We start from the raw sequence: 24496 nt of genomic DNA on the forward strand, positions 1-24496 counted from the left end.
TATTATGTATAGTTCATACATTTTTCCCCAAGCACCTTGTATTTAAATTTCTTTGAAGTTATACAATATTTATTATTATTTTACTGAAACACTGAAATGCGGTCAACTCTAGAATATACATACACATGTTTACATATTACATATATATCTGTACAAAATATTTACAGCCATTCAGGTTGTGTATGATTGTATCCGTGCAGTTCTCCATCCTGCCTTGGTGGTTACACGTGTGATTAATTTGAGCCTACGTTTTTTCCTTATTTATGGATTCCCGTGTGAAAGAGTTATTTTCTTGTGCAGATGCTCACCTTACGTGTTATTTAAGATTGGCGTCATTAAAGTGGAACGTCAGACATCCAAAAACATTATTTCTCTGATCTGCTAAATAAAATCAATACTGTGCTCCTGGCTGGAAGGGCATTTTGTTTTGAGTGTCAGAATAAAGATAAAGACCACGGAACAAATCTAGCACACCAGGCAGAAATTTAGATCTCTTTGCTCAGCAGCATAGTAAAAGCTGCAGTACTTGAACCTAGACTGAAAGATTTTGTAAATAAGAGCAGTGAGCGCGTTGTAATTGTGAAGTTGAGCACGACAGTGTGAGTGGTCCTTGGGTTCAGCTGTTTATTCATGCTCATGAACTCCAGGACAATTATGGTGAAGAGTGCCAGCGGTTTTGCATATTTTTTTAAACATCAAGGTGACCGGTCAACCTACTAGTTAAAACAACTCTATTTATAGCCTTGGTTTACTTTTAATCCACAGTGTGAAATAAAATAGTCTTTCCACTTGCTGATTGTCACTTCACTGTTTGACCTTCACTTTAAAAAATGAGTTTGAGGCGTGTGTTTTTTGTTTTTTTCTTTTTCTGGTGAACAGCTAAAGGTGGATGGAAACGGCAGGGTGAAAATGTTGGTCATTTCAGCTTAACATTGTTTGTCCAGAGGGAAATTTGCCTCACAGCAAAATGAATTTATAATACAAAATATAGATGTAAGTACACTCTCCAGCCACTTCATCAGGTTCAGCTGCTCATTAACCTCCTAGGACCTGGCGTCCATAAATGTGGACATCACATTTTGGGTTGTCCACACCAAAATACTACATTTTGCTCTACAAGGCCTGATATCCACTTACGAGGACATTATACTGCCACTGTTCTATTGAAATTTTAAACAAATATGCTCATATGTTGCTCTCATTTTTCTCAGAAACAAAAATTAGGTAAAAAGAAAAACAACAAAAACCTGATAATTCTTTGTTTTTACATTCATCAGGTGCCAATCAGCCCAAATATCAAAGAGAAATTAAAAATGCATGCCATGGAGAAGTTCAGGTCTTAGGATGTTAACCCAAATATCTAATCAGCTGTTCAGATGACAGGAAGTCAGTGATCTTAGGCAGACATGGTCAAGGTAACCTGAGTGTTTCAAAAACTGGAGGCCTGCTGGATTTTTCTGCTACCTAACCAGCCAACCTCTTAGGTTTACAAGAATAGTCTGAACAAAATAACATTGTGTTGATGTCTGAGGGTTAGAGGAGAATGGCTCGGCTGCTTCACATTATGAAAGGAAGGTAACAGTAATTCAAATAACCAGTCATTGCAAGCAAGGTATGCAGAAGAGCGTCTCTGAATGCACAATACGTGGAACCTTGAAGCCGATGGGCTTCACTAACAGAAGGCCACACTTTGTATGACTCCTTACAGCTAAGAACACAAAAATGAGGCTGAAAGGGAATGAAGATTAGACAGTGGGTGATTGAAAAAACTTTCCCGATTTCTACCACGGCATACAGAACTGGAACCACATAAAATGTGTTGTTGATGGTATAACGGGGGGATATTTTCTTGGCATACCTAGGACCTGTTCACCTTTGTTTAAATACCACAACCTACCCCTGTATGACTACAGTATACCCATCTTCTGATGGCTACTTCCAGCAGGATCGCACACCATGTAACAGGGTTCAGATCATATCAAACTGGTTTTCACTCTCTGTACTCAAGTACTCCACAGTCACCAGATCTCAATCCAATTAATCCAAATCTGAGAGCCACTTGGGGGTCCAACCTGGTAGTAGCAAGGCATGCCTAATTAAATGGCCAGCGAGTGTAGAAATACAGAAGCAAAAAAGCTGTTCACTGTACTGATTAAAAGCAAGTGCAACAATGGTAGGGTGAATAAAAAGCAAATGACAACTAACATACAAAGTCTGTGACTTAAACAAAAGGAAAAAATAGAAACGGATAAAAACTTCATCAGTTGTTTAATGTCAAGCACACCAGCTACTCCCAAGCTGTGAAAATGCATCCTTTAAAGATATATCTTCTTTTGTTTTTCTCAAGTTTATCTCGCAAACTACTCTTTTCTCCACACAACACTGAGTATCAGCATGGTGTTCTTTGATTTGATAATCACCTCCTGTCCTACACCAACACTCTCCCTCCTCAGGAAACATAAGAAGTTGGTATAAAAGAGTCAGGGTTTTTAGTGAGTAACAAAGGGTATAATTTGGTGCACCAGGTGGGCCCATGTGAGCTAATCAGCCTCCTTGCAGAAGGTTTTACAAACACAAATCCCTAAATTTGACTGTTTGCAGTGAAGAAATGATTATTTGCGCTGATTCCCCCCCACCAACCCCCTTCTGAGTTTAGTATTATTGCTTTTTCGATGCTCATTATTTGAATTTGTGCTTGCAAAAGTGTTTCTCTTGTCTCTGTGTTAGAAGACTTTTTTTGCTAATAATAGATGGATGCTGGGGGTCTGTGTTTGCATAAAATCTGTGTGAGACTTATGTTTCTGTTTAGGTTATATAAGGAACTAATTGGTTTGTTATAGAGTGGGCGTGTGAGTGTGCTTTTACAAAGTGTTTCTTCTTGTATACTGGATCATTACACTTAAGCTTATGCAGTATATGAGCCTGTGTCTGCTTTATTTGGTTCATTACAACATGTGGGAGGATTGTTGGCGACGATGTGAAGCTCATTTCAGCTCAGCTTGGAAAGACTTCCGCTCCACCGTGCACTGGCTCAATCTCAATGCTTAACCATCAAACGGATGCATCTGGATGAGCCGTTTATTTGTGATTGACTTGAAGGTAAAAGATGGCTCGTCTGTATTAAGGGGAAAAGCGTATCAATCGTAGGCGCGTTTTGATCAGAGCAGCAGAAAATCAATAATTGTCAGATTGTGTTTCTTGTCAGTTTGAAGTGGTTCAAAAGGTGAATTAAGAGGATTTGAGTTACATACTCACAAGTTCACAAAGGCAAAAATTACACGGCGAAAACATTTTTGAAGGGACTTATTTGATCTTTTGTCTCTTCACTTCACAGTGGCTCAGTTTATGACTGGCACTCAATTAAATGTAATCACACTCTACAGAAATGTAGCCGAATGTAGAATAAAGTGCCACACAAGCATGCATAAAGTCTGGGGACCACAAAAACATTATAATAATTATACAAATATTCATTAACCTTCCACATCACTTACATAAAACAGTAAATGGTGTTTTGAATGAGACCTTGTGCTTCCTCTTTTCCTCTCTGAAATCCACAAAAAACATTTAGAAAGCTTTCTGCAAAAGCAATTCATTTTTCTGTATTTATTTCCTTCACTTTGTGCTACTCATTAATTTGGAAAAATGTCCATGGAGGTGGCCAGGGAGTCAGGAGCAGAAAATGTCTCAGTGAAGACATCAGGGAAAATGATAGGCTTTGGTGTCAGTGAGTCTGACCTGATACACTTCACTGTTTCATCCGGCGATCGTACATGGCAGAGCAAGCGAGCGAGCAAACTGTAGGTACCAATTTTATCAGCTGCAGCTTTGGTAGACTTAAATAAAGTGCAGCTAGAGGAGGTGTTGTGGATAGAGAGAGAGGCTTATATCTACAAATTGTAGGAAATGACTAAGTAGAGTACAGGCAGAAGAGCCAAGCTGAGGAAATGCAAGGACACACAAAAGTAAATTACTACTTTCATCACAAACTAACTTCTGGAATCTGCTGAACGCCACAAATTTGATGGTATACAACCTTGCAGGAAGATCTAAGGGTAGATTTTTTTTTCCTTCAGTTCTGGCCACTACTGTGTCCAAACAACAAACACTCTGACCTCAGCCAGATGTAAAACAAATTCAATTTTGTTGTTCTTTCTTTTCTTTTCCCCCCCTTTCTTTTGGTGCGCTTGCCTTCCTGTCTCCAAAAGCTGCTTTTGAGCAAAACCAATTTTGGAAAGAGGTGCTTTGTTAGAAATGGACATTGAGTGAAATGGATTGATGCAAATTTACTGACAGGCTTCGTTGTCTTTGTTGCTGTGTGGGTGTGCGTCTTTGTTTCTTTGTCTTCAGAGGCGGGTTTGAACAGGATGTGGAGAACGGCTACCATCAGCACCCCGATACCTGCCACGGTGAGATGGAACAAACTCATTTATTCGTAGGAATTTACATGATCAATAAAGGCAGATTTAAAACTACTGATTGTTATCAGATCTCGACGGCAGCTGGCGCAACTGAACAAATTAAAATGGAGCGTTATGTTTTATTTTAGCTATGGCTGCAGTTTAGTTCATGTTGAAGGAGCTTGAAAAGTAGTTTGTCCACCTCCGTTCACAATCCCTGCTGGAATACTGTTCTCAATCTTTCTATGCTAATTAAACATTTGCTCAAAGAAGCATGTTTTTGTAAGACAAAGTGAATTGTTTCCAGCTCTTTTGCATGTGTCTGGGATGTGATGAGAACCACTAACAGGACAAATTCAGCAATCATTGCCTCCCATCAGAACGTAATGAAATGTTGTCCAGAAAACGCAAATCTTAACAAATAATATCACACTGATATTGTTTTGTATTTCTTTTCTCCAGATGTCTTGGCAACCACTCGCAAGCAGAACACAGCACTGGATTCAGCGTATGGTCAGTGGACACATTTATTTATTTATACGTATATTTATTTCCATTTATGTCCCTTTTCTCTAAAGTCAACAGTCTCACAGCTAAGAAACAACTAACAGCCTTTCTTATTCCCAAAGGGATGTTAGTTTTATCTTTTCATTTATTTATTTAATTTTGGAAATTTTGTTTGCATCCTGTATTATTTTAGAAGGTTTTTTTTCTACTATGCATAGCAGCAGCACTGTGAGGCCCAGAGGTGTGTAAGGAAGTTACCTTGAAGATGAGACCAGCAAAAGTTAAAATCAAGTAGGTTTTTGTATGAACAGAAGAGAGATTGGAAGATTGGAAAAACCTTTAAGGCCGTATTAGTAAAACAGCTGGGATATTTTTTAAAAATATCCCCAAATATCATTGCAAAGGACTTCTCACTCCCTACGAGTCAGATCTATGCAGTTATGTGCCTGTAAAGTAAATGTTTCCACACTTGGCTACATGGGAGGTTAGAGAATCTTTTACTGAGGCAGCTGAATGGCTGGCACCACCTCCCCCTCTTAGCCAGTTTGACAGTTTAAACATTGAAGCCATTGTCTGAAGCATCACTTCTTTGATGGACCAGGAGCTCCGCTGGCCAGGCTGCCTAATGCCCTGTATCAAGAAGGATCATCATCCCTGTCACGTTCCATTACTCCCCCGCCAGCCACACCGCACAGCCCCTGGCATGGCCGGAATAGAAATAGAAATGGCGCTAAGCTGGCTAGCACTCAGATAAGATTGAGGAGGTGGTGTTAGGACAATTTTCTGACACTGCTGCATTCAAAAGTAGTCATTTTCAAACAGATGGTTGCTAACAAGGCTCATTCACTTTTATCTACACAGCTAGTGCACCCGCCTCAACTTTTTAAGGAGTTGAGGAGTCAGATCCCTTTGTCACTGGACAAATTGAGGCACAGGGGATCTAATGGCAGTGGCTGATCCAAGACAGTGATTTATAACAATACCGAGCCCATCATCCTAGAAGATGCTGGCCATTATGGCTCAGAACTATCCTTCCTACATCTGTGTCTTTTTCTTAGAACAGAGGCCACTTTGTCTGCTCGAGGCTTCAGCCCAGACCTCCACAGTCCCACACTGCCTCAGTAGTCTGTAAAGCCTCACTGCTGGAGGAATTACAACTCAGTTGGTAGCAAGACTTGATGAGCAACCCTACTGCTTAATCCTGTGGGGTTCTCACTACCCTAATGCTTCACTGCTCCATTTGAAGTTTTCCACACGCAGCCAGATTCTGTCTCTGGTTTATTCTTTTTTGTGTCTATAGTTTTTTTTTTCTAGCTGATTCACAAGAAAAGCCTTTTAAGTCTCTACACTGAACATCAATTATCAGCTTTCCGAGACAATAAAACACTCCATATGCCTAACAAAGCTGTTGTCATTCGGGGGCTCTGTTCCCTGTTCGAAAAAACCACCAAAGGCAGGGACGTTTTCTTTCTTCCACTGTCACCCAAACAATCACAGCCAGCACAGGGATTAGCTTGAGACAAGCACCTGCCTGTGTAGGTAGTAAAGTGTTTCTGTGTTTTATAGTGAACGGGGTTTTTGTGCTTCACTAACAATAAAAAAGACAAACATTTTATTAGATTTTCTTAAAAAATGGTAAGTTAATAAAGTAATGATGAAGTCATGGAGCTGCCGTCCAAAGTGCCAGGGCCAAGCACCTCCTGGTACAGTTTTAATTTGCCCAGCACAGATGGCGAACTGACAGGGCTCCTCATTCAGAGTGAACACTGTCAACTGGCTCACAGTGAGAAACGGAGAGAGCAAACTCTTCTCATCCAGTCTGGGTGTGAACTCTGCAGAATGCTAACATTATGGCTGGCTTATTAGTGCGTGAGCCCAAGCCAATAGCAGCATGCTGCTCACCATACCTCAAGGACAACAGAGAGCTAATCGTGCAATCAAAATGTGGAGTGTGTTATTGGGAAAAAATATGTTTGATAATACCGTGCCTGTGGCAACTAATGCCCAGTGTGTTTCTTGGCATATGTTTGAACCAAATCCAAATGTGTTAGTCATAATGTTTGCTGGGCTACACCGAGGTGATGGAGAAGTTAAGTAACTTGTCAGGAATGAGTGTTTTTAGACAAACGTAAGGAAAATGCAACTTAAGGTGTCTTAGTAATGCGTTGGGACACCATGTATGATCAGAACAACTCCAACTGATTTTTTTTTTTTTAAGTCACTAAACTGCACTGAAGGGAAGAAACACGTTGTCATCCCAAAGGAGCTTCTGGTAACACTTTCTAATACAAAACAAAGAAATAATTATACTTTAAATTTAAGCATTATCCAAGTAATTTTAAGTATTTTTTTGGTAGTGGATGATTAATTTTAAGTATCATATATCCATATCACAGATTATGGAGTGACTTAAGTTGTGTTTCAACAGTAGGGAGAAAACATGTACATCGAAGTAGTCAAAATTCATTTGAAATAGTTTGCAATTTTGTAGTAATTTTACAATATAGGAAGTTCTTTTTCCCCATCTTATATCGTAATTCCGCTGTAACACAAGTGCATGATGATTGTTGTAATATTCAGGTATCCTTTTATTTTACCAGTATAAATGTGACAAGGATGGTTTTTGCTTGCTTTTATAGGAAAAAATAAATTGGTACCATCAAAATTGGAACTTATAATGACAGAGCAAAGTCCAGCTGTTTCTTTTAGTTTTTTTTTTTTTTCTCAAAAGAAGTGTGCATGAAAGGAATGTCTTCTCTTCTGTAAAATACCTGGAAGTTAACAAGGTTAAGCCACTCCCTAATCTTTAATATGGTTATGCAATACCTGAAATTACTTACGCATTACTTTAAATTACTTGCAGATTAAATTTAAACTCTAACCATTTCTTTATTTCCTCCAAAAGCCTGACTTTTACCACATTGTTATAGTGTACCTACTTTTAACTATTTTATAATTACATTATAATTTCAAGAAAAATCCAATGAAATTCCATTTATTTACAGGTGATTTATGCCCGTCACAGGCTGTATTATAAAGTGCTACCGATCTTCTTTCCTTTATTGTTTTGATGATTGTGGAGGAAGAACACTTTCTACCATGTGAGTGCTGGTCATCAGGAACACCGTAGCTTGTGATACATATCATTTTCATTCTCTTCAAACTATTCAGTGGCCCTTTCTGTCCTATAGATGAGGACATTGCCGTCCTGGCCACTTTTGCACAACAGAAATGTTGCATTGTAGGTTAAAAATGATCGCTCTGAACATTTGTGTATTGATTTGCAACAACCTGTTCCTTTTAGCAGACACATGGACCCAAACCGTGTTGTGAAAATTGAGCCACTGGATCTACTTACTGCTCAGGGGTTCAGGTTTTTCCTTTATTTTGTCGCCCATCCGTATGTTCATTCATTCACTCATGTTCACTCAAGAATTTAAGCTATGAGTGAACCTTGGTGGTTCAAAGGATCAAAGGATCTGATTAGATAGGAATATGCATAAAAGAATAATAAGTTGCAATACAATAAATTCAGAATATGAAAACTTTTTTTTTTCCTGAGCTCTGGGAATTTATTCAAGTGTTCAAAACCTTAGTTGCAGTTATGCCATTATGAAAAGAAATACTTATATTATTATTTCAGTGTGAACCTTTTCAGAGCATACTCTCATCGTGCCCTCATAACTGTTTAGAGTCGCAAAATGTGAAAAACAGCTTTTTAAAATGGTACAAGCTGTTTTTGGTTGTAAAATATTTTTTGAGTCCAGGATATGATCACAAATGCTGAGATGCTTTAATCTCATTTTGCTGGAGAAATACATTGTGACTTGAAGCAGCTGGTTAACTACACTGCAGAGATTTAAATCACTGTATCTGCGGAGTGGCGAATTGACAGACGAATTAACTTGTGCTCTGTCTGCTCATCATGTCCCTGACAGTCATTACAGGGTCTTTATGTTAACGGGTGATGGTTATCTTTCGACTCAGGAATCACCCTCATTTCTCTAAAGTTGATTCTACAGACTGATTCACATTTCACTAATCACTCACTCTGTTGCCCCCTCCTCCTCCTACTCCTCCTCTTCCTTCCCCCTTCGCTACAACCACAGGGAAGACCACACCCACAAGCGCCAGCACAACCTATCATGGGGCGGCATTCCCAAAGGAGGCAGGTGACCCTGAAAGAGGTACAGGTCCTGATCGCCCTCCCCCTGTTGGGGAACAAGGGTCACCTGACTCGGAGCCAATCAGTGTGGAGATGGAGGGTAAGGGGGAGGGATGTATGTCCTCGATACACTCTGACCTGCTGAGGATTGCACTGCTGGGCCCCGAATGCCTCACTGTACACTTCTAACCAGACTAAAAGTAACCCAAAATATATATATCACTCTGGTGCAACAGTTTCCCGTTTTCAGCATGCATACCTGCAAAGCAGTTCAGTCATCTTGCATTCAGTCTCACACAGCTAATGAAAAAACACAAGTGAGACAAATTCAATCAACACTTATTTTCTCCAGTTTTCAGTCATACATTTTTTTTCTCTGCAAACTGTGAAGTAGACTGATTCTGAATTGTCAATGACAACAAATACTCTCCAGTAGAACACAAACTTATATTGGAGGCTGAACATTGTTCTGAATGTGGTGGTATGCATGCTAATATGGGCTTAATGTTCTTCTGGGGTGAAATATCGCTTTCATTATCTGACTAACACGTAACTCTCTAGTTAAACCAATCTCTTAGTGAAAGGGAGAAGGCATTACTAATTGATCCTTTTGATTCATATACTTCATTAGTCCCTGCGATTCATGACGTGATGCATAATTTCCCACACAGCTTCACCTAATGGTTCTACTGACTCAAAGCCCAGTGGGGTAAGATGAAAGTGAGCTAAATGACAAGTTCTTGGTATAGTAATTGGAGACCACATTGTGCATAATCACTAAACAGAGATGGACATTAATCAATACAGCTGAGTCCGGTAAGCTTAAAAAGTGTTAGAGGATCTCGCTTTCTCCTTATGCGCAGCCATACATCTTGATGTGCTCTGTTGACATGGCAGCCATAAACGTGACGGATTTGACGACGTAAATAGATTCTGCGTTGCACTAATTAACTCCTCGCATCAAGCGGAGATCCTAGGTCTACACAACACTGCTCCCGCATGCCCTTTCCTCATCTTTTATTTATTTAGCTCATCAACACACACAAATATCCCCTCAGCGTCAGTGTTCTGATGAGAAAAAAAAAAATCACAGGCCAGGTAACATTTCCTTCTCTCTTTACAAGACCATTCATTTACAATTTAAATGCCCCTTCCAGTTTTAGGCAAGAGTCAGCTTTTAATACAAACTTTGAGAATGTAATGTCAGCTTTCAGGCTATTTGGGGTTCTACCACCGATGATACTCTCTCTATACCTGAATTTGATTCTGAGTCACTAAAATAATAATTTAAAATAAATTTTTTCAAAGTAAAATGACAGTATAAAACAAAAAGAATTGATTCCCTAAAAATTGTGGCATACGCTTTCAACAAATAACATCCCACCAAGCTCCTCCTGTTCTTCAGACTCTGTCAGAAGAAAATACTATAGGGAACAAGCTGTTTAGAAAGATGCTAGCGCCAATCTCCCTCATTACACCTAAAACCACTTACTTTGGTTTCTACATACTTTGATGTCTCTTTCACACTTTTTAGCTTTAACTTCTATGGTAAAAAAAAAAGTGTTATCAATAAAAGTCATTATTAATTCTCATAACTCAGCACTCGTCTTTCCACAGCTTGCAAAACTGGTGACTTTTGCAGCAAATAGTATTAATATTTTCTTTAAAAATGAACAAAATGATCTGTTGTTATCATTCATGTCTTCACACAAAGTGACATACGCTGTTTTACACTTATTGATGTATTTGGCACAAATAATTTTATCAATAAGGAGGTTGTCTGCTAACATCAGTGATTAATAACAAAATCCTTATGGTAGTTTTAGGCTAAATTAATAAAATCTACTTTTTCTTTCTGCTTTTACTTAATTTGCTACAATGTTGCACACAGAAAAAAAGCTACAAAATCCTATATTTTACAAGGTGGAATCGTCACATTATTTAAAAAATCAGTCCTGCTTGAAAGGTTTCATTGTTAACTCAGACATCTATAATTTCTGTAGTTAAAAGTGCTGCAGTGATTTTGAATTAGGTTTTATTACTGCTCAAGTTTAAAGTGCTCTAGTTTAACTTCAGTTCTGTTCTCACATTGTTAAATACATCAAACATTTCATTTCTCAGTAAGAGCATAAACTCTTCCACACCAATCCTCAGCTGCCACAGTAAATGACATGACCTATAAAAGTCTAACCAGTTTCTGAATATTTAATTAATTCTTGATCTTCATTGTCTCGAGTATCATTTTTTTCCTCACTTTTCAAGATGACAGTTCAAACTTAATCCTGATTAACATTCCAAGCATTTGGCGTTTCAGCAGCTGTTACTCTGAAACGATCTTGTAACGAAATAGGAGCTGCAAAGCAAGAGAAAGTTTTTGAAGCTTTGCTGTCTTGAGTCAAAGCATTTTTGCAGGTTTACAAAAGAAATGCAGTTCATTGGCTAGAATTCAATGAAGACAAAACATCGTGAAGCAGTGTTTTGTTCTCTTCTCGCTGCTTGCCTGTGCACACACCGTGTCAGAATCCGTAAATCCTCACCATGTAAAATAAGCTTCCATTCAGGCAGAAACACTGTGCGGTGGCAACGATGAGCCGTTCAAGCTTACATTTTAAAATAAAGTAAATAAATGACAAGCAGGACCTTAAACCAGGAAGTCAGAGAACATGTGGTGTGTAAGTGAGGCTGTTACACACCTCCCAAACGATGTGCCAGTAGACGGATTAGGACACAAAATAAACTTATGGTAAAAGTAAACTAAAACTTGATTTAATGATTGTCCATCTTTAGGCCCAGTCTTTACTCAAAACATAGTGTCCAATAATTACAGCACCAACTGACCTTGAGGCTAAACCAGTGTGAAATAAAGTTTTCTGATATACTTCTGATTACTTTCAGCTGTATATATACTGCTGTGATGGTTGATGTTCATATAATTAAAGATATGAGCATGCTCAGGCAAAGATTACTAATAACAATAATGTTTAAGTAATCCCTGTGAGGCACAAGGTCAATCTTCAGACTGCTCTAAATACTGTTTCTGAAGGTTTTTTTTATTATTCCTTTTTTTATCTCAGTGATGTCAAAGATGGGGGTGTCTCATTATGGTCATTTCAGGGATACACAACTGCTGTTCAAACACTGTCTGCAACGAGCAGCTGATTAGAGCAAAGCCGATTTAAATGGATAGTGGCAGAGGAGCTAAAATGTCTTGTTTCAAACGGTTGATTAGCTGAGGGGCTAAGTGTAAGTTAAATTAAGATTATTTAGAATATGGAAGCATGCTCCTGTAATAGTAGAAGTACTAATGAAGGTAGTGGTGGTAGTACTCGACTAATCCGTGAATAAAAATATAAAACTGTAAATGAGCTTAGTAGGTCTTGTTTGTGATGCTCGGAGGTTTACACATGTAAAATAATAAATGGGAAAGTAGCCGACGGGCTGAGTAATATTAGTTATAAGGACAGCTGCAGCTGTCTGCCATTAAAAAAACACAACTGACATAGTATTGAAGATGAATGATCAAATGCTATAATCTTGAATTGGACTTGCTGTAAAGGACTGAGATTTGACTCGGCATGCACTGCCTGTCTGCAAGAGATGCATCATAAATCTCATTCTCATCTGAGGAAACAGATGTGCATGTTAATCAATACTCCTGTAGGCACTAGCTTGAAATGAGTCTGGCTTCACATTTGTATATGTGAGGCATCTCTATAGGCATCGAGTGTGTTTTCTTTCAAAGTGCTAAGCCACCATTTATTACTTATAGATTCAGCTATGAGCACTTATAAAACACTTCATAATGCACAGCAGTGGCTGACAGGATTAAAACTAGATGCTAATGGAATTGCTGATGCTGCTGACATACTGCTTGCCTACAAACTTGGAAACAACTTTGTTAGTCAAGTTTTGGCAGCAGTTAAGTTGCCATGAAGCCCCCAGGCTACATAATCAGTGTAAAGTAATGTGAAACACAAACTCTAGACCTTACTCACAACAGCAATTTAGACTTGTTAGAGTAGGAAAAGCCCAGGTGTCACTAATGAGATTAGAAATGGCTGGAGTCTCTTCAAGGTCCCAGTGAACTCTGTCAGGATCATCAGCCCCGTAAACAGAGCTTAACCATCATTTACTTTTTTCTGCACTTTTCTTAATCTAAAATATCTGTGAAAAACATTTTTGCAACCCCTGTTTTTCATAGAAGATGCAGAGATTGGAGAGCGGACTAAATACTATATATGGTTGGAAAAATGATCAAAAGTGTCTATATATGTTTACTCCTAATAGGAGAACTTTTTTGTTTTGAAAAAGAGAAAGGTGCCTTAAGCCTGCCAAACAATTCACAATGACTATTCAGCTGTTTATAACAGTATGAACAAGTGAAAACATGAATGAAATTCAGGGCTGTTCTTACCTGAATTGACAAAGTCTTTAATTTTGAGGTTTGACCACAGTTCCTGTGATTTTACTCACAGAAAATAGAAAAAGAGGGGGAGACTGGTCTTGTGGGGCAGCAAACATGATACAAAACATTTGGATAGCTGTTAATCAGAAACTTCTGCATATGCAGATGTCATATGGAATATTACAGTAGCTTAATCACTGCTGTCATCATGCACTTCCCAGTGGCTGCAGCTAATTTGTCTCACGCAGTCATTGCCAAATTTGCCTCAACAAATGAACTTTGTCACACACCGAGCAGAGGGCTCATCGGTTAGCAAGAACATCAGTCCACCTTAGATTTTAGCTTCTTGTCTAAATGTTGTTGTGCAAATAAGCAAACAATTGAAGTGAAGCATCTTAGCCAGATTTTCAACTTTTGCCTTGAAGCTTTGACTTTTAGGGGCAGCCCTACTAGACACATTCAAAATGTACAGTAACACAGGGTTAATCGGTGTCCTAAAAGGCATCCAATTCTCAAACCACTAGTATAGACTTTAAACACTAACCTTCACTTCTGGTTCTACTTTTCAACTTGTGGCCTGTGTAAGATGGTGATTTCCTTCAGGGCAAAACTAAAATTAACTTTGGAAAAAGGATAATTGGTAAGGCAGTCACTGTTACATTGAGAGTGTGAAAGAGCACCTGTGCTATGGGCAACAGTTCAGATATAATGGCTCAAAAAAGTAACCCCAGATTTCAAGGTTTGCCTTTGAGTGGACCTCTCTAAAAGAGCCTATGAGCAGAAATAAACCCTTTTATTAAAGGTGCGAATAAATAGAAAAGGCAGATATTCGACACATAAGCTATGCTAATCCTAAATGCATTATCTCTTTAGTGTAGCTCAGTTATGGTTTGCTCTGATGTGGATAGCTGCATTACATTATGTAAACACCAGAAAAAACTAAAAGGCTGGGGCAGAGACCTGCTGACCTGCTGCTATTTAGAAAAGAGAACAGCAGTTGGGTGCACTCGAGCAGTTTCTGGCTGGGAAAACGCCCACCTCTCCATTTTGTGTGAACACACATTAGTCTCCGGGCTAGCAGAAGTGTGTTGCATCAGATTCCCAGTTCCAGACCTCTCCGGTTTGTTTTCTCCCCTTTGTCTGCCCTCTATTGTCTTTTCCTTGACTCTTGCACATGTAGATGAACCAGCGTGGGTTGGACCAAAAACTCAGGTTAGCAGCTAATTTAGCTGACAAGCGTGAGGAGATGGCTCGATAATAGAATCAAGTCGGGCGGGCGTTTTCAATCTCATTAAAACACTACAGGAGGAGAGCAGAGAGTGAACTCGAGCTGAACCTTTTCATGAAGGAGGGCTGGTGTCCTGGGGGGACATTGATGCCAGCTAGTTTTCTAAAGAGTTATTTATACTTCTGAAGACCATGGCAACAGACACAGCCTGTATCATTAGTCAATGAGCTCTGACTGTGTCCCTTCTAACCACCCTCCAATATCCACTCCTCAGAGACACTTCATTCCACATCAGCATGCGTACTGTTCGACAATCAGATATCCGAAATCTTCTTAGACTTGTTTGTCTTAAATGAGATAAAGTTGGTAAAGTTGTAAGCAGTGTGTTGTTATAAATAAATACCCAATGTCATTTCTCACTATTTAAAAGAAAGGGACTTACTTTCATACTTTTAAGCACAAAAGTGTGAAGTTGAGCATTCAAATATTTAATGCATTTTTTAGATCTTTAGGGTCAGACAGAGGCTGAATATTCAGAACATGCTCATTATGACAGTTAAAGACTGCCGCCGTCTGCCAAATTTCATTCAACCCGTCGCTCTGTGTTGACCCTACTGGCTGTTTTTGCATCATTTATCACAAGTCGGGCCACGATGTGCGCACACATTAAGCGTTTGAAAAGCTGCTCCAGTTTGGACTTCCTGAGTCCTAGTCGTGGCGTAAAGGTTATGCAAAACTAGGCCATCTTTTCCCTTCACTCAGCTCACCAGCACTTCACAGCGACTGAGTGACATCATGTTTTACTGCAATGTGCTATAAAGACTAACCTTTAAAGGCATTACACATACCAAATACTTCACTTTCCATACTTGGAACTTTTAATGGCTTTTTATTCCATATTGGCTATTAAAGCTCAGCTTAGCTCAGGGTGTCACAGAAATCCACGGGGCCCACAGTGGTGAAATCCAACTACGCAGTAGTCCCGGCCCTTAGCCTTAACCCCTTACCCTTTTATCTGTCTCATTGACCTCTGGGGGAGTGTTACTCCCACTTTACCTGCTTGTTTTCTTTCTCTTTGTTCTTTTCTATGTTTAGTTGGACTAACCCTTTAGCTTTACCTGCCTCCTTTGTTGAATTCTTTCTCACTGACCCTTTTCATCGTCTCTTTATGATCTGCCTTTCCAATTTTACAGCCGATGGTTGAAACTGTGTGCAGGTGTGTGAGTGGCCCGCAAGTTTCTCCATCTCTTAAAGCAGCAGTTCATGCCAAATAAAGCACAATTATAAATGTGCACACAAAGACAATTCGAAGAAAAGATTTCACACTTCAGGTGATGTGGCCACTGATTTTCCTCACCTTTTATTTGTGCGTCTTCATTACAGTGTAATATTATTATTGTGTTATGCTTTATGAAAAGTGACTTTGGTGTGGACTGTCTCTTTAAGTTTACTGGTGAAGCCAAGATTCTTCCAGTGCCACGTTTCTGCTGCACCAGATGCATTGGAAGCATTTTGTTTCACCATCCACTGAATGGCAAAATAAATAGCTCTTTTTGTTTCTGATGCAACTGCATGTAAAAAGGAAAAAGGACCCAGTGCATGTGCTCTGCATAGTTTAAGGGTTTGTGATGAGTAAACCCGATACCAATTTATATAATGACAACAAAAAGCACATTTACTCATGTAAGTAAACTGCAGTCCAGTAAAAGATGCACCTATTTTGGGAGATATCAGCCTCTGAAGATTGTGTTCGTGGCCCATTTCCTTGAGGAAGAGTCTTTCTTTTTTTCCAGCAAGATTTGTTTTTTTAGGCAAACAAAGCTCAGTCACCTTTAGATGTGCTGACGTGGCTTCGTCAAGTGTGGAGGCTGATAAATTAGAAGAAGGATAAATCAAATTAAACCTGTCTGCACAAGAAGTGAGAAAATGTGTTTTTTGGGTAATCTGGAAGGCTAGACCCTTTAACCAAACTATTTCCTGTCTGGGTTTTTGAAGCAAAATATATTGTTGCTGCTGCTTGAAAACATGTCTGTCTTCTCAAAGCACAGGTGTAGATATTGAAGGATGTCAGGCAGACACCAGATTCTGATTACCAGATGTCTCAGCATGGTTAATTTACCAATATTCAATCAAAACTGTAATGAGATATATGCTCTGTATGCATCAGCACACCAGGAATGAAATGCAGCGCTCATTACAACTACTTTTCAATTGGAATGGATCTGTTACATTACACCATATCACCTTAGCTCGTGTGCATATATTAAACCGCATCCAATTGGCTGAGCACTGAGGTGGAATATTATGCAAATGCCTAATAACAAGTGTACATGATTGAATTCACTCTGTCAACAGCCAGAGCCCTGCACACATACAGCCCGGATATTCCGTGTATCTGTGTGGACACGCACACTGATGCGCACAATCATGCTCCATTTGCTAACCATGTCTGTCAGTGTGCAGACATCAAGTATTAAAAATGTCAAATTACTAAAAGCTCACAGCAATGGGGCAGAGCTGCTCTGCTTTTCACACAGACTTGAAAAAAGGCAAATAATTAATTTGTTCCGATCTTCAACCTCAGGGTGTCTCTCAAGAGTTAAATTGTTATTTTTGGTGTGGAAGCATTAGCAGACGGGGGGCAATGCTTGTCTGTGAAGCCTGGGGCAATTTTGTCTCATTGGCTTCTCATTGGGATGGAGTAGCCATTAACAGAACAATTACATGCACTTGTAAGCTTGCAGAAAGCAGAAACTAATTAGGGCTATTTTGGAACGTCTTCACTCGATACGAAAAAAATAGAACATAAATTGTTTTCCAGGTTACAAAGCATTTAAACACACCCTTGAGAAAAGCCTTCTCCACTGGAAAAGTTGTGCGTGAGAGAAAAAGCTCTGAATTATTATGCATCTGACCTTGACAGTGTTGGTATTCAGTCCCTCTTTATATTTAATATTTAAAATTCAAGTTTTGTAGAGTGCTAATGCTTTAATGTCCTGCAAGACATGCAAAAGGAAATTTTCACAATTGAGCAAGTGTTCAGATTACCGGTAATTGGTGTCATGGAAAAGCTTATGGGTGTTTGTTAATGAAGTCGATTTGAGAGCTTGCAAAGACAGGATCCATTTATTTAATCGCGCACTCCTAAGATAAATTGTCACTTCCATTGTAATTTGTTTTCAAACTCTCCTTTATCACCTGCAGGGAAAAAAAGGGAAACTCTTAAAACACACCTATCAACAGTAAGCCCTCCTTACTTTGTTTCCCCTCGTGCAAAAACCAGCACCAATTAGTAAGACGTGGCACAGGCAGCGCTATGTAAAATCTGCCTGTTTACATAACCTGCCGTGCTATCTATTTTTAACAATATGGATGCAATCATAAAGTGCTTCTCTTCCTACGGCACTGTGGAGGAACGCGAGGCTTGTTCTCCATCTGTATCACAGATGCCGCAGAGCACCAGGCTTCAAAACCCAGCAGAGTGACGGTCTGTCACTCACCCCGTCAAGTCTGCATCTCTCACTCTGCCTCTCTCCCAGTCTTCTTCTTTTAATTCTTCTCACATACATTTGCTCCCTCTCAGTCTTTTTCTTTTTTATTTTGGTCCTCTTCTTTTTCTTTTACACTTGCTCCCCTGTGTCTTGGATCCTTGGGTCCCCACAAATTCACCTCCCCCCCTGCAACCAAGGTTGAATTTCATTCCTTCATCTTTCTCTTCAGTTATTTTTTTTTTCCTGGCTATCAACATCCGTCTCTCGCTCCTTCTCTCCTTTGCCTCGACACATGCAGCCATCTGTCTTTTTACCTTTTGGCAGACTTGGGGTACTGCTATATTAAACCACCGCTGAGCCAAGTCCATGTTGAGTTGACACAAAAATATAATGTGACAACGTTGGAGAGGAACACTGATGGAGAGCTGTGTAATTAGTGTAAAACTCTGTTAACATGGGGCGACCCCCCCCCCCCCCCCTCCCAATAAAGACTTTTTTTGAACTACATATTTATTTAGTTGCACACACTGTTTCGTTTTTAAATGTTTGTGAAGTGGTGCAAATTCAGTAGGTAAAGTTGGCGAGCACTTCCTGTCCGCCACCTAGCTGCTCGCCAGGCTGTTGGTATGATTCACCGGGTATTAATTTCACTGTGACCGGTGGCACCATATGTCCCACATACCCACTGATTGAGTTATTCAGCCTGCTCATGAAACATGTTGTGACAGGCCATTCATAGGTTCTGGGTTTGTTTACCTCAGCTGTGTGTTTTACCTCCTGCTGTGGCACTTGACTCATAGCCCTCAACCAGGAGGAACATCGCTATAAGCCTGTAAGCACAGACACTGAGGAGGGTGTCGTGGTCCAGAGGGAGAAGATGACTCACAGCCACGGGGAAGCCACGGGGGTGACGGGAGACAAAGTGCACACCGAGATGAGAGCAGAGTTTTACCACTCATTACAAAAGCTGCACGCCGCCAGGGAACACATCAGTTAGATCCAAAATCTTGGAATCATACTGATGATGCAAAGCTGATTGAAAGAAATGCCCAAGATTAAAAGAAGTGGTATTAATGGGCTCACTGCAGCATCACTCCTGATTGCCTCGCCCACTGGGATTGCAATTATGATTTATGACTTTTTAATGCGGTCATAAGTTGAAGCAGTCATAAGAATAAATGGCTAAAAACTGAGAATTTTTAATTGGAAGCTCTATTAAAAGCATTATTTCCAAAAAGATCAGAATCCTTCAGCTGGGCAAACGATGGTAAATCACCCCTCACAATGAATGCAGTGATACATTATGAAGGGATGGTACGCTTTTACAAGCACACCTGCTCAGTTCACATAAAAGAAGTGAAACTTTTTCGCTTCTTTTAACTTCATGACCTAAATAATTGAGTCTTTCTCCAAACACAAATTGCTAGAAACTGTACATACAGCTCCGTTGTGAAGAGAGATAAATCTTGTTTGATTATTATTTCAGCATATCAGTCCACTGTTGTAATGAGATTCTGTCAAATTAAAGTTGTAATGATGACAGGAGGCAAATTGCTCGTCTTTCCTTGTCATGTGTAGTGTAGTTACCGTGGTCTCTTTTGAGGCTTAAGAAAATGAATTTAGATTCCACTCATTTGTGCTTTTGTCTCTTGTGCATTTGTGCAGAGATTTAACTGAAACTTAGCGAGTCTCTGATCAGATTTTCTCTGTGTAATATCTTACAATATTTCCCTCTAATTCCATAAACACAGTCAGAAAGGCCCTTTTTGACTCTCCTAACACATAGTTATTGCCTTTAATAATGTTATGTAGGCGGTTTTCTTCCTGCTCTTCACCATACTAAAAAGTAAAAGTCCTTTAGTGTCAAAACCGATATCCTCTAAGACTGGCAGAGAACTCGGGTTCTCTTCGTGACTCCCTGGCAGACTAAGATGATATCCTAAAACTGCACATGCTTGTTAACTTTCCTAGCAATCAAGAGACGTTACTGTCTATACAAATCACAATATGTTATATACCATTGTCACAATGCCAGATTGCTTCACTGATCCCTGATTGCTTTTCTGTTTATTATTCATTTTTCTGAGAGGAATTTTAATTTCTCTAAGTTTTAAAAGTAAAGTAAATATTAAAACTATTTATAATGCAGACCTAATAACTGAACTGGCTGCCTTAATACTCATCCACAAATCGCTCTTTAAACGCCTTATAAACTATCATCAAGGCTGATTTAGATATAATTGTTTTCCATTTTAATTCCTCCACTAAGCTTTCATGTGCTGCTGAATTTAGCTTGTGGGGAGCACCTGCATTCTTCTCTGTTTTCAGTTCAGCTCAGCTGTCCCCCTCTGCAGACTAATCAGTTTCGCAGAACTGTCATTAAGGGCAGAGAGAAGGGCTGTCACCACAGATGGCAACAGCCTCTTGCAAATGAGCTCTGATTACAAGAGGTGGCAGGTTTCTCTCTCCTTATCATCCCTGCCTTTCACGCCATTAGGCAATCACGGTGCTTGGGTCACAGCTCCTAAGGACAGTTACATGGTAGATTTACCTTAGCTAATGTCCTTGTGTTCTTGGTGTGCTGTTTCGCAAACTGTCCCCTCAGCTTCATTTTGAAAGAATTTGACAACCTCATTTGAGTCTGTGTTGGCAAAGGTGCCAGACTCGGTGAGCTATTGAATAGACCTGTTATTTTTGGCTCGTTCATCGTACCAGGTGCTCTCGCTCCTGATCCTCGCATTGGAAGGCGAAGTCTGTGAAAATGACATCAGGTTCCTGCTGCTGTGCTCCCATCAATATTTAAAGCTCTAACTCATTTCAGAGTTGATTCCTCACTGACTGGGGAGCTCTTGGCCTCTGCCTGTCTGAGGTGAAAGCACAAGTCCAAGAAAGAAAGGCTGTATTCATCTATTAACAGTGGAAGGAAAGGAAGCCAAGAGCTTAGTTCAAACACCCCTCCCATGCTGTTTCCCCACATAGTGAAGCTCCTGTAAACACAACCTGTCTGTCCCAGCTGTTGCTTGACCTATATTAGCTCTTGAACATTTTTTTTAATTTTTTTAAACCTTCTGGCTCAGTCAGAAAAACTAACTGGAGTACCTTTTTCTCTTTTCATCTGTTTTAAGGTGTGAGGCGACCTCCAGAGCAAGACAAACCCAGTCCTAGTGTCCATTATACTCTTCTGATTGCTTGTGTTTTGGTGGCCTTTGTCCTTGGTGCCTTCCTCTCTGGCTTCCTGGTTTCATGCTACTGTAATCACACAAGCCACAAGACCAAGAAGTTGTCGAAAGACCCCGAAGCCCCAATCCCACATGCTCTATCACTGCGCAGCCTGGCCAAGCTCAATGGCCTCCTGGACAGCCAAAGTAAGGACGACAAGCTGGAGGTGTCATCTCCCAAGATCTACAACTCTTTCTTCGCCAACAGTAAGGAGCATCACCCATCGAGGAGAAACGGTCATCATGGAATGACAATGGGAGACTTGGTCCATGCCCAGCATCACCAACTCCACCATTCCTCAGAGCTCTCTGGTCTGCCTACACCAGACTCGACCCCAGAGCTGCCAATTAAGAGCATGAAAGCATTCAAGAACCAGTGGGAGAAGAATCAGAACTGCAACAATGCCAAGGAACCAAAGTCCCATAATATTGGCTCCAGGCCCAGCTCTGCCCTGCTTCACCAGCAGGTCTTCCCTTACTCCCATGGACTGTCTAATAGCCAGTCAGCAGCCGGACACCTTCATCCCGATGAACGCAAAATCCACAATGTTGAGCGTGTGTTGTCTCAGCAGCCTTACGCTGGCTACTCTCAGAAGGTGATGGAAGTAACCTCACTCGATGAGCTTCTGAAGCACATCCACGAGGCTAGCGGCAGCAAGAACTCTCAGCTAATGAGCCCATCTGGTCTGATGGCCAGCGGAGGTGGAGGCCAGCTAGTCTTTGCCAACCGTATCCAACCTCAGATACCTGAGACAGAATCAGCCCCCTACTACAGCTCATCCACTTTACCACGTGACAGCCTCACCCGTCGCATGGATGTTCCCCCAGACATTCCCATGCACCACCAGTCTACCTTGGAGAGGAGGCATTCCTCCCAAAGGCAATCACTGATTGCTGCAGCCACCAAAATGCCCAACGGAGGTGGAGTAGTAGGAGGAGGGGGAGGAGGAATGATCCCTCGCCAACACAGCTTCAGCCAACGAAATGGCGGGCCCCACCAGCCACCTCCCCTTTTGGCGCGGATGAACTCGACGGGCAGCGCGTGTGAGGTTCACTATCCCCTGCTTCCCAATGGATACCTGGCACGTCAGCACAGTTATAATGGAGAACAGCAAGAGGTTCCACACAGGGGTGCGATCGTCCGTCGGGCAGCTTCTCTCAAACCTGACGTCCCTCCCAAGCCCTTGTTCATACCTGCCACATCCCCAGTCAATGAACAGGGAAAGTTCAACTACTGAGGGGTATGCTCTTGGACTAAGAGAAGGAGCCTCCCCCCCTCCCCTCATTGTGTCATCTGTAAGAAACTTTGAAGAAATGCAGTGAGTTTGGGGTTGCAGACCTTTACCTGAAAACGCAACCAACTGTGTGGCACCAGTGTCACTGTGGACAAAAGCCTCAACCAAACTTGTTTTTTGCCGCTTCTTTTTGTCCAACGAATATCTTTGTACCATATTGGTATTGCTTAGCTACTTGCTTATTATAGAACCGCTTACTTGGGTGACGTGATGCCACCTCCTTATATTAGGCTGCCAATGTCCTCAATGTGGATTTACAATGCAACTCCGTTTTTGGACACGTTGATGTTGGAAAAACTTGACACATCAGTCATCTTGAAGACTTAAAAGCTCGAGGCTCGCTTAGATTCATGCTTTTGCTTAACCTTTTCTGATGTAGTCTTGGTATCCGGTCCCCACCCACCCCACCCTCGAATGTGTTTATATTATGCATGTGTGTGTATATATATGTGTGTTTATATTTACACCGTATATGTATACATATACATATGCAGTATGTGTAACCTGTGGTTAAAAAAAAAAAAAAAAAAAAATCCCCTGAAAGTAGTTATGTCTTTGCCTTACTATACTCTCTCATCTTTGGGCATATCAAACGATCCCCCCGCCCAAGCCCTAAGAAATATCTTAGGGGCATCAAATGTTCATCAAATGTTGTCATTTGGCTCCAGACACCAATTCAAATTTGGTCACAATGACAAGACAAAGGAAATACTTCAACAAAGCAGCTACACTCGCCTTCTCTTTTATTTTTTCCTGTCCCAGCTGATGTCAGGTGACAACATTCGGGTCCATTTAAGTTCTTCAAGAATGTTTCTTGGTTGTTTCTTTGAAATGGAAACAACCAACATGTTTCTCTGAAATTTTTTGGACCCAAAGAGGACAAGACAAACACGTCTTGCCGTCTGGTGTTAGGAGAATGAACACTGAACATCGAACAGACTGCAGTTATCATAATTATTAACTCTGTGGCTATTGGTTGTAAATAAAGGAATAATTACTAGCCAAATTTTAACTGTATGTGTAAATGTGTGCCTTATTTAATAATAGTGTGTGACATGGGCTTAGGGGTCAATGCAAGGGGCTCAGATGGCAACTATGCTACAGTATATTGTAGGTGTTTGATTTTTCTATGGTTGTCAGTATGTGTCATACAGTATCTATTGTATATGTGAAGAGTTTCATTCCAGAATAAGATATTTCTCATCGGTTCTAATTAACTGAATTAATAGTTTGACTGTAACACCCACTAATAAATCATATTTTATGTCATATATTGACTATAATTTTTTTTACAAAGTAGGCTAATATTTTGTAAATTATCTAATTTTTTTTTTTAATCGACGTAAAATAACTAGTACCCTTTTTTCAGCATTGTTTTGGAATGAAACCCTTCGTTTTTCGCTTTTCTTTTGTTTTCATCCCAAAAGTGTGAGCCTACAGGTTTTTAATGCGAGTGTGGGACACAGCAAGTACAAAGCCTGAGACTGCAGACATTCAGGTTTGACTGTATACTGTCACTTTCACCTGGGTGTCGATTTCCTTGTAGGTGCCATTGTTACGTTTTTGTTTTTTGTAGTATTATCTTCTTGGGTTTCTAAAGGAGCAGTTCACAGTTCCTCTTAAAGTTATCACCTACAGATGAGTAGCCATTGTAGAAGTTGCATTTACCTTATGGGAGGAAAAAGTGTCTTGCTTGAGTTTTGAATGTCAGGATATATGTTTTAGCAAGTGTGTGAAACCATACGGTTTCAGTTCTGTATGAAAATAAATCCAGGTTGGTGGCATGT

The 24496-nt window shown here is 40.2% G+C and overlaps 1 protein-coding gene across 3 annotated transcripts in view; it reads left to right on the forward strand.

Annotated features, from left to right (window-relative positions):
- The window catches only part of sema6cb (semaphorin 6Cb), a 148718-nt gene extending 125466 nt beyond the window's left edge, over positions 1-23252 (forward strand). Inside the window, exons 18-21 of one of the 3 annotated variants that reach the window (XM_085366650.1) lie at positions 4351-4409; positions 4863-4913; positions 9017-9172; positions 21322-23252. In XM_085366650.1, the coding sequence (XP_085222776.1) occupies positions 4351-4409; positions 4863-4913; positions 9017-9172; positions 21322-22652 (1597 nt within the window). In that variant the 3' untranslated portion in view covers positions 22653-23252. The remainder of the gene's footprint in view (positions 1-4350; positions 4410-4862; positions 4914-9016; positions 9173-21321) is intronic. The other 2 variants (XM_085366651.1, XM_085366652.1) reach the window with 2 other exon arrangements.
- The last annotated feature ends 1244 nt before the right edge of the window (positions 23253-24496 follow it).

This window comes from Diplotaxodon limnothrissa, linkage group LG11, assembly GCF_057381915.1.
Source record: "Diplotaxodon limnothrissa isolate DT_005_m linkage group LG11, D_limnothrissa_male_GT1.1, whole genome shotgun sequence".
NCBI classification, from domain to species: domain Eukaryota; kingdom Metazoa; phylum Chordata; class Actinopteri; order Cichliformes; family Cichlidae; genus Diplotaxodon; species Diplotaxodon limnothrissa.